Raw genomic sequence first — 11282 nt, 5'->3', positions numbered from 1 at the left:
TTCAAGTCAGGATGGTGGGTGACTTGGAAGGGAACTTTCAAGTGGTGGTGTCCCCATGTTTCTGCTGCCCTCGTCCTTCTAGTTAGCAGAGGTCGCAGGTTTGAAAGGTGTTGTCAAAGTAGCTTTGGTGCAGTGCATCTTGTAGATGGTACACACTGCTGCTACTGCAAATAATGGTATAAATGCTTACAAACAGGATGAACAGTGCTAAAGTATCTGATCCAAGCTACTCGTGCAAAAATTTTAAAGATGTTGAAGATTAAAATTAGTCAAGTTTTAGTTGATGTTTTGTAAATTTATTAAATTTGGGAGAGAGTCTTGATAATGAGAAAGAGACTAACAATTTAATTATTGAAAAAGTCTAGAAACATAATTGAAAAGTACAGAGAAGTGATACAAAGAAAGATTGGTTGAAAATTTTCTCTAATTGAGCACTTGGTGAAGTATAATTCGTGAAAGAACAATTCAGTTCAGGTTTTTAACCTGCTGGTATTTTTTCATAGGTATTGTGAGGCAGTGAGAGACATGCAGTATTGTGAATGGGGGTGCGTGCATGAAGTATTGTGAATGGGGGGATATATGCAGTATTGTGAAGGTGATGGGGAGACATGCAGGATTGTGAATGGGGGTGCGTGCGTGATGTTTCGTGAATGGGGGGCAGACGTGCAGTATTGTAAATGGGGGAAGGACATGTAGTATTGTAAATGGGGGGAGACATGCAGTTTTGTGAATTGGGGAGAGACATGCAGTATTGTGAATGGGGGGTATGCAGTATTGTAAATGGGGGGACATATATTCTGAATGGGGTGGCATGGAGTATTGTAAATGGGGAGGAGACGGCATAGTGGTTAGCACTGATGCCTCACAGCTCCAGGGTCCCAGGTTCAATTCCGGCCTTAGGTGACTGTGTGGAGTCTGTATGTACTCCGCGTGGGTTTCCTCCAGGTGTCTTCCCACTATCTAAAGAGGTGCAGGTTTGGGTGGATTGGCCATGCTGCATTGCTCATTAGTGTCCAAAAAGAGTAGATTGGGTTACGGGGATGGGGTGGAGGTGTGGGCTGTAGGGTGCTCTTTCCAAGGGCCGATGCAGACATGATGAGCCAAATGGCCTCCTTCTGCACTGTAAATTCTATGTTTCTATGAGACATGGAATATTGTGAATATGGGGGGGGAAGAAACATGGGGCTGGATTCTCTAAAAATGGGGCTATGTACCCACGCAGGAGTAAATCGCTGGTGTTTCAATCCAGACTTTCCTTTAAAACATTAAGACCTATTCACCTTCCTGCAGGGGGCTGGCAGGGCTTCTCGCAGCTTTAGCAGTGGATACGGGCCCCCGCTCTTCCGGTTCTGAGACTGCGCAAGCGCATGGCGGCGGACTCCAGCGGCTGCACCGAACGTGATGGCAGACTCAGCTGGTGGACCTGGACTGACAAAGAAGGTTCCAACGATCTGCCCTGCGCCGCTCTATCTAACCCGCCCATAAGGCCCCCCAGTACTTGATCGGTATTGTGAATGGGGGAGACATGCAGTATTGTGAAGGCGGGGGGTGACATGGAGTACTGTAAAGGGGGGGGGGGGCGGCGACCTGGAGGGCGAGGACATGAAGTTTGTTAGAAAAAGATTGAGTAGGGTATCCTATTGGTCATGGGACCCTTGTTTATTTTTATAATCGTAACTCTCACTATTATTCATTGTGAATCAAAGGATCGCTATATTGTACCTGTCATATCACACTTGTGTATATGAATACGCATTGTAGTAATCTGCATATCTGTATGTACACAAGGGGTTAATGTATAGACATAACAGCTAAATGATCACTAGATGGCAGCACGAGAAGGGTATAAAAGACAGACTCGAGCTGAGTTACCGCCTCTTCATGTGTATAGTGACTAGTGACCAGAGGTAGAGAAAGATAGCTCAGAGTGCAGGTGTAATTAATCAGAGTTTATTCTTTTTCAATCTCATTTATTTAATATCTAGTGTAAGTATTGTAGAGAGAAAACAAACTCACAATTTATAAGTTACTCAATAAATTATTTGCTCTAATTGGAAGACTACGAGTGTTAATCTACATCGAGTTTAAGAGCATCTTGGTAAGAAGCAAATGAGTAACATATATTACACAAAGTAATATAACACACCTTATACCTAATAATAAACGGGTATAGCCAGTAACACGTTGGATAGGTTCCCATGGCATTGCTGATGAACAAAAATAATTCTTTCCTAACACATAGCTCTTCCTGTACGTCTCATTTATCTTCACACTCTCGCCCTTTTAAATGGTTCTCAAACGTACTGTGTTTGTGTTTTCAGTTGTATACAGTTTTCTATCTTGCCAATTATTGCTCGATTTTTCCTTTTCTCTGACCCCCTATGTCAATGGCACGTGTTGCTTTACGATATACTGCATTCTTCTATCATCCCATTGTAAAACCCAAGGATACAACACTAAGTAGCAAATGAGCATGGGGCCATGTGAGGTGCAAAGAAGTTGTCCTGGTGTTGGCGAGACATGCAGATTAGAGAAGCTCAAGGAGAAGACTGGGAAAGTGTGGGGCATGAAATGGAGGGCTGAGAATTGGGAGTGGAGCAGAATGGCAAAGTCTGGCTCTGAAAATTTGCTCCAGATTAGCATTGTGCTACTGAGTTAACAGTGGCCTACTTATAAGCAAAAGAAGCTCCAAAGAGTACTCAAATCATGCATGCAGAGACTTAAGGATATATAAAAGGGGCTGGTTTAGCACACTGGGCAAAATCACTGGCATTTAAAGCAGGCCAGCAGCACAGTTCAATTCCTGTACCAGCCTCCCCGAACAGGCGCTGGAATGTGGCGACTAGGGGCTTTTCACAGTAACTTCACTGAAGCCTACTTGTGACAAGCGATTTTTATTTCATTTCATTCATGCTATAAAGGCCTTGACACAGACGACAAGCTTTGGGAATAAAGCATAATCAAATCCCATGGAAGAGGTGCAGGCCTGTCGGTGTTGAGGTTTGGGAGAAATTGTTGAGGCATTTCTGTCATAAATTAGATCCATTTCTAGGTATCATTTAGTTCCGGATCTATGTGTTTGTTGGAATTATTTGTTGCAGAATTGTTCGATTTTCTTATTATGTTTACAATGTAAAGATCAGTGAACATGGATCTGGTCCAATATCATGGAATTTACAGTGCAGAAGGAGGCTATTCGGCCCATCGAGTCTGCACCAGCTCTTGGAAAGAGCACCCTACCCAAGGTCAACACCTCCACCCTAACCCCATAACCAAGCAACCCCACCCAACGCTAAGGGCAATTTTGGACACTAAGGGCAATTTATCATGGCCAATCCACCTACCCTGCACATCTTTGGACTGTGGGAGGAGACCCACGCACACACGGGGAGGATGTGCAGACTCCGCACAGACAGTGACCCAAGCCGGAATCGAATCTGGAATCCTGGAGCTGTGAAATACCAATATTGACTATGGAACGGAAGGGCTGAAAAATGTCTTTGAGGACCTTCAAATTCAAGGAGAAGGTCAAACTGATTTGGCCACATATCCTTAACTCATGGACCACGCATGTGTTTTCAAGACTAGTTTGATGACAGTTGGAATCTTAGAATGATATAGTACAGAGGAAAGCCATTCAGTCCATCAGGCATATGGCAGGTCTTTGAAACAGCTATCAAATTAGTAGCACTTCAAGTGTTCATCCAATTCCCTCTAAAAGGTTACTCTTTAATCTGCTCCCACCATCCTTCTCATTTACTTTAGCAAAATGTTTGAACATTTTGAACACCGCTATCAAATCTGTCATAGGCTCTGCTCTCGGGGGGAGAACCCCACTTTAGCCACTCAACAACATCAAAGTATTTCAGCCCTTGTACCATTCTAGTAAATCTCTTCTGCATACTTTACAGCAGGGGTGGGCAAACTTTTCCGTGCACGGGCCACATTCAGAAATTCACAATTTTAAAGGGCCGCATAGTATATTAAGTAAAATAATTAATATTTAAAATAGCCAAAATAAAAGGTTTTTTTTAAAAAAGCAATTAATTTTTATTAATTAATATTTTAAAGTAGAAACTTCACATGAAACACATGTTGTGCCGAGCAATGATCACCCTACTCAAGTCAACGTATCCACCCTATACCAGTAACCCAACAGCCCCCCCCCCCCCCCCCCCCCCCCATTAACCTTAAAAAAAAATTTTTTTTAATGACTTGATCTTGGTGGGCCGCATAAAGACCTTTGGCGGGCCGCATGCGGCCCGCGGGCCGTAGTTTGCCCACCCCTGCTCTATAGGTATTGTCAACCTTCCTAAAGTGTGATGCTTAGAATTGTTTGTAATTTTTAACAGCCTTTTCGACTTGTCCTGCCACCTTCAAATACTTGCACACCTCCAAGACTCCCTGGTCCTGCATCCTATTTCAAATTAAGCCATTTATATTGCGCCTCCTCATCCTTCTTACCAACACTAATCACATCCAAACTTTGTTGTAGAAATGTTTATCTTCCACACGCCTCTGCTTTTCACCAGTTCTTTGTCCTGAAGTCTGTAACTATCTTGATGATTGGTACATTTCAGAAATGTTTTGGTCATCTACAAACTTTGAAATGATGTTCCGTACACCCAAGTCTAGGTCATTATATGTATCCAATAGCAGAGTGATTCCAACAACAATCCCTGGGAAACAGCAGGGAGCCAGGTTCAGTGAGGATGCTGCAATTTGCCTAATTATCCCAAACTAGAATAAATTGTCAATAACGTTTATTCTCATTCCCTGGGCTCCAGTATTCCCCAATTGACGCACTCAGTTCTGACACGTAGAACAAGTCATTGGCATATAAGGACACCCTATGCTCTATCCCCCCCTGCCCGCACTATCCCTTTCCATACCCCCAAACTTCTTAATGCGATGGCCAATGGCTCAATCGCAAGTGGAAACAGTAGGGGGGGGGGGGGGGGACATAGGACATCCCTGCCTAGTCCCACGATGGAGAGGAAAGTATTCTGAGCTGATGTTATTTGTGCGGACACTGGCCCTCGGCTCCTTATATAATAGCTTTACCCAGTCCACAAATCTGGGTCCAATTCAAAGCCATTCTAGAACTGCTATCAAGTATCCCCATTCTACCCGGTCAACCGCTTTCTCAGCGTCGAATGCCACAACCACCTCTGTTTCCTTCCCCTCCGCCGGTGCCATAACCATGTTCAATACCCTCCTAATGTTCGAAAAAAGCTGCCTCCCTCTCACAAACCCCGTCTGATCTTCACCCATCACCTTTGGGAAGCACTCCTCTAGCCTACCTGCCACTACGTTCGCCAATATATTTGCATCCACGTTTAAAAGTGATATGTGCCTATACGACCCACACTCCGTCAGATCCTATCTTTCTTTAATAACAGCGAAATCGACGCCGGCCCCAAGGTTTGTGGTAACACCCCCTTCCCTATCGCCTCCTCAAACATCCCCACCATCAGAGGTACCAGCTTATTTTTGAATTTTGCATAGTATTCCACCAGAAACCCATCTGGCCCTGCCACCTTCCCCGACTGCATCCTCCCAATCGCATCTTTTATCTGCTGCTCCACTATCGCTCCTTCTAATGTAGCCCTGTCCTCCCCCCCCCCCCCCCCCCCCAACCTCGGGTACTCCAGCCCATCTAGAAATTCCTGCATCTCCCAGCCTCCCCTAGGTGGCTCTGTCCTGTGCAACCTCTAATAGAATTAAAATAACCAGTTTTAGTGCTCTCGTAGTTACTCTCATGTTAGTACTGAAGGAAACCTATATTATCGAGAAAGGGTAAAGTGCCTTTTGTTTTTCAAAGTGTGGGTTGTGACCCCCAGGTGGGCCATGGGCGGGAGTCACAGAGTTTTTAGTTGTGCTGCTCCCGCAGAGGTCCTGATCATGGGAGAAGCACCCAACGGCCACTACCGTCTTTTACATTGAGAATGTCAGCCACGGCTGCCTTCTAAATGAAAATAAATGGAGTCTTCCAGCCAAAAGCAGCAGCAGAGCATATCATGCGTTCTGCATGTACACCTGACGTCATGCATTTTGTACGTGCTTCTGGTGCCAAATCACAGAGCAGAGTTGCTTCCGTTTCCGAGCTGCTGGCAAGAGAACTGTGAAGATGGATCGTTTCCTTAAAAGTAAGAGACAGCTGCAGACTCAAATAGGCAGTTTACCTACCAGCCAGCATCTCACAACAGAATCTGCTGGAGAGAGCTGCTCAGGAGAATCCACGGCAGGAGAGAGCAGTTGCTACTGTTAGAACTGTGCAGATCTCCAACCCCTCAGGTTAACAGCTTACAAAGAAGAAACAACTCCTGAACAAAGCAGTCTAGAAATGATTTTTTTGAGAAATCATCTTGTCATTGTTGCAATGCAAACAAGGATCCAATGCCCATGTGGTTACGCGCAGGGAAGTACTGGCAAATGAGAAGAGAAGTTTCAGATTTTGAAAGAGAAGTGGTGGGTGAAAATTTCCTTTTGAGGTTGAGAGCCTAGTGTCAATTATTAAGTTAGAGCTGACTCCAAATGAAGGCTGCTGTAGCTGACCTGTGATACCACATTAAAAACATGCCAAAAGCCCATGAGGCTGTCAGCATTCTGGAGTAGCATTTCCCAGGAGTATCCACTGCTGACTAAAACTAGCATTTTGTTGCTATTGCCCTTTACGTCAACATACATGTACAAAGTTAGATTTTCCACTTTCTCAAAAATAAGACGGTACAAAGGAACTGGCTGAAGCCTGCACTTGATATGTGCAATGCCCTCTCCTCCTTTGAACCTGATCCAAGTGAGATCATGAGGACGAAGCAGGCTTGCCTTTCGCGGTAAATATAAGCGAACCTGGCGTGGGTCGTGAAGGCCAGCCAGTTGGCAGAAGTAGGTCCCGGGAAATAAAGTTTGAAAAACACTTGTCTAAGAGATGGTGCAATACTGAAGGGAGTATTAGTGTAACTTATGCACTTGAGTCCTGCTGTAAAGGTTGAAACCACACCTAATGGACACAGGCAAGAGCTCCCATCAACTGATCCAAGTTGACACTACAAGATTGCTAAGAATGGAAAGCGACTTGTTCTGAATTTCAGATTGCAAAATCACTTCTTGCTGAGTCCAGTGGAATCATAGCTACAATACAGCATACAAACGTACAGTTAAAAGCACAAGTTTTAATTTTTTTAACCAATTTATTCAATTAAACACACAAGTGGTTGTTTGCATTAACAGGACAATCCTAACACAGATCAACTGTTGAGGGAAGATCAAAATATGCAGAATTGTAAGGTGTACAGATGTCACCAGTAGTTGGACAAGACCTTTCCTTAATAGCATTACATTCACCATGGAGAAACAGGATTTGGGGCTGTCCTCTGCTCACGTTGAGATCACCTCTGGTGTCAATCTGGAAATTGTTCCGTGTGGAGGTTTTGCCGAGGGGAATTCTTCCTGTGTTTGCCTTTTGCTGGAAGGGGGAGGTTTTCTGATACCTGCTTACCTTTCACATGTGGTGCTTGGCATACCTGCATTTTCATGTATGAATGGAGGCCTGGGCACACCTGTCCACCTTCGTTGGAACTGCCTTCTATGCCGTCTCTTTTTGCCCTCCAGTGACACCGGGTTCGGGAATACTGTTCACTGGTATTACAGCCACAGAGGAAGTGAAAAAGGCTCCACAACTACAGTATCTAGAGTTTTAACTGAATTATCTTCTATACAGTTACTTTTTATTGCCTTCCTGACCTCATTGGTTACGGCCCACTGGCATTTTTGACATTGGGAACTAGCCACGTGGGATATAACAGGGATCTGTGCTGCTTCAGATAGCCACATGTTGAAACAATACTGGGGTTAACTCTCAACAAAAGGTTAGTGAAAAAGTTGTTTTGCAAGAATTAAAAAATTAAAAGGTTTGTAAACAAATAGACTTAACCATGTCACTGCTGAAGAGCATCAAAGTTTCTAAAAATTTTGATGTATTTTATTGGAGGCTTACTAGAGGTCAGTTTTACATCAATTTGCAATGGTATAATTCCCATTCTTTCATGGTATTTCCTCATCTAAGTTGGTCCACGTGCCATGTACCAGAAGCTCCTCCACAGCAGCACAACTGAGATTGGGAACTCCTCTGTGCTAGTAACAGCATATTGGACAGTGACCTATGTTCCACCGGGTCGATTAGTTCAGTTGGCTGGACGGCTGGTTTGTGATGCAGAGAGACGCCAACAGCGTGGGTTCAATTCCCGTACCGGCTGAGGTTAAGGGCCCCGCCTTCTCCACCTTGCCCCTTGCCTGAGGTGTGGTGACCTTCAGGTTAAATCACCACCAGTCAGCTCTCTCTCAAAGGGGAGAGCAGCCTGTAGTCCTGTGGCGACATTTACATGTTCCACCATCAGCATATGTTCCTGAATCCTCAACACACTGCTGTCGCAATGATGGTGAAAATTCCCTTCCTAAGATTGATCTTAAGATCTCCTCAGGGGCTTTGTTGTTACGTATGTGCTTTCGAGCCAGATGGACCAAAAAGTTTGTGTCCAAGTCTGTGAAATTAACTGATGTCATTTTACGACAGTGGCAAGATGCCACAATTGACTTTTGGACCCTCTGGATTAGGAAGGAGGGGCAAAATAAATTAGCAACTCTCCTGATAGATCCAGTGGGTCCTGCGAGGTGGCAGTTCAAAACAGGATCAAACTCAGCTGAGATACTGCACGATTCAGAGCCTTTGACTGATGAGAGGAACCAGGAAAGAAAGGACTCATGATGGCAAGATCCTGTTGAGCAACTTCAGCAGTGATATGACTTACAGTAAGGATGCTTCTTTTTACTTAAGGACTTTTAACAAACGGGAATTCATTCTTACAGATCCTCTTTTGCTGCGCTGGATTTTTGGAATGAACTCAGGATGTTCTGGCGTTTCTGAAACTCCACCTTCTTAACTAAACTCATCTTGCTCTCTCCAAGCAGTTTGCCAATCCGCGTAATCTCGGAATGGACAAACGTTTCACCTTGCACCAGAACTTTGCTCATAATTTTGTGGTACTGTTCTGCCAATTTCTGATCAGACTCTGGCACCTCCTGTACCATGGCCTTCACCTTCTCCATGATCTTGTGCCGCTCTTCCTGGGCAGTTGTACCACGGAAATCCGCAGCCAGCGAGTCGAACTCCTCCAGGCAGCCGAGCATCCCGACCCACACGTTTTTATTCTTCAGCCACTGCTGAATGGCATCCTGTTTAATCTCACCGGTGTACCGGACTGGATTCTCCAAATCCCCGTTAGTGAATAGCAAATAGACAGGATATTCATCCTTTTCCACTTTGTATTTCATGCCAAGTTCTGAATTTTCCTTTTCACCATAGTCTGTTAAAGAAATTTTAATATAACTACAGTCAAATCATTTTGTTATGGCATAGTTCAACTATATGTTTAAAATGTAATTTTCCTCAGAATTTGTTTCTGTCTCTTTTCCCCTTACACTTCACCCACTTCCCCAGGGATCTATAGTTTGGCATAACACCTCTTCCTGAATAAGCAGTGACCAACTCTCTCCTAACCCTTCTTACGACACTGCAAAAATAACTATTCTACTGTAACGTGCTCTGGGATGTTCTGAATGCAAGAAAAGTGTTCACATAAATGCAAGTTATTTTATTCCCTCTTTCCCTACATCAGGGACATCCCCTTCATTTTTCATCTTCTCCCAGCTGAAAGGGATGGCAAGAGGCACCCATTAATTATTTTGTATGGATCTGTTTCCCATATGGATCTGTTTCCCAGCTCAGGGGCTGACACCTGGCACAGGCTCTTAGCTGCGATGCTCCCTACTCAAGTGTTTCTGTGCAAACACTGCACCGTAACCTTCATGGGAATTTTGTGTTAAACATAGTTTCAGCTGTGATTGGAATTGCATTATATTCTTGTGAGTATGTGTCACAGTGGTTAGAGGAAACTACAGGGATCAAATAAGTGATGAAATTGCTAACCACAATGTTTTAATCTTTGTTTAATCTTGGACAGGTAACTCAGTTCCTACCTGATATTCCCACCTCAGCCACCAAGAGCTCCTTGCTGGAAGCAGAGTTTTCCGCTAATTTCTTAAACTCGTCCTGTTTCTCTCCATATGGATACTGCGTGTCAATCTTTACCAGGACATACTTCTGTTTGGGAATAACCTGCAGGGAATAATGAAACCTTTGATGCTGGTCCACATAACTGTGCTTGCACAATCCTCATCATTTCATAAGACCTAACTCACCCAGGACTCCCTTTAACCGCCCACCAATCTGCTTACTAATATTGTTTTTTTTTATTTTTAGAGTAGCCAATTATTTTTCTTTTCAAATTAAGGGGCAATTTAGTGTGGCCAGTGTAGCCACCTGGGTTGGCCACTTCCCGATTCCAAAATGGATGCCCGCAAAGAACACAGGGAAAAATGGTCAGGCACAGGGAAACAAGCAGGTGCAAGGTTTCCTGTGTATTAAGACTTTCAAAGACCCAGACAGAACCGAAACCAGCAACCATCTGCATATTAATGAGCGATCCCCAGGAACAATTGGAAACATTAAAGCAATCAAGACCAAACCAGATTCCCCGGCGCCAGCGGGAGCCAGGACAAAGGAAGGTCACCGGATACATAGGAACCGCCCAGCAATCAGGGAACAGCTCCAGTATTGGAGAAATCGATTCAAGCTATTGGGACTTGGTCCAATTGATTGGGACCATGTCCGGGGTCCGCCCAAAAGGGCGCAAAACCCCTGGGGACTATAAAATAGAGTCCCCAAGTTCAGTTCGATCTTCTTGGCAGGGTCTCTCAGCAGCTCGAAACAACTCTTGACCGTGACTCTCAACAAGGAGAGACCTGCCTAGCAGCTGCACCAACCAAGTAAGTCTCCAGTCAACGCACGCTACGAGATAGGCGCTCCTAGCTACTAGTCCATACCAGCTTTGAAGCCTGCAGACTCAGAATCGAACGAAAGGCCATTGTTCCCCTGACCTGGTGGGCCATTTCCAAAGCTAAGTATAGGCCTTTTAGTGTTAGAGATAGTCTAGTAAGTAGAGTTTTATGCATGAGTGGTGATTGACTGTGTGTATAATAAATGTGTTTTGATTTGAAACTTACTAACTGGTGTATTGAGTTATTGATCAGCACTTGGCTTTGAACCTCGTGGTGGTATCATAAAGATACCTGGCGACTCTAGAGCAAGATGATTAAACAGAGCAAATTAAGTAAAAGCACAATTAGCAACATTTATTGGCGAACTCTGACGGGACCCCCCA

General features: G+C 44.3%; 1 protein-coding gene across 1 annotated transcript in view; it reads right to left on the bottom strand.

Annotated features, from left to right (window-relative positions):
- Nucleotides 1-7157: 7157 nt before the first annotated feature.
- Nucleotides 7158-11282, bottom strand: part of LOC119978295 (endoplasmic reticulum resident protein 29-like) — an 11304-nt gene continuing 7179 nt past the window's right edge. The window contains exons 2-3 of the mRNA XM_038819818.1: nucleotides 10039-10233; nucleotides 7158-9365 (exon numbers count right to left, since the gene is read on the bottom strand). Coding sequence (XP_038675746.1) covers nucleotides 8863-9365; nucleotides 10039-10233 — 698 coding nt within the window. The 3' untranslated portion in view covers nucleotides 7158-8862. The remainder of the gene's footprint in view (nucleotides 9366-10038; nucleotides 10234-11282) is intronic.

Source organism: Scyliorhinus canicula, chromosome 1 (assembly GCF_902713615.1).
Source record: "Scyliorhinus canicula chromosome 1, sScyCan1.1, whole genome shotgun sequence".
Taxonomy (NCBI): domain Eukaryota; kingdom Metazoa; phylum Chordata; class Chondrichthyes; order Carcharhiniformes; family Scyliorhinidae; genus Scyliorhinus; species Scyliorhinus canicula.
Note: the sequence above shows the minus strand (reverse complement) of the source record. Positions and strands in the feature narration are given on the sequence as shown.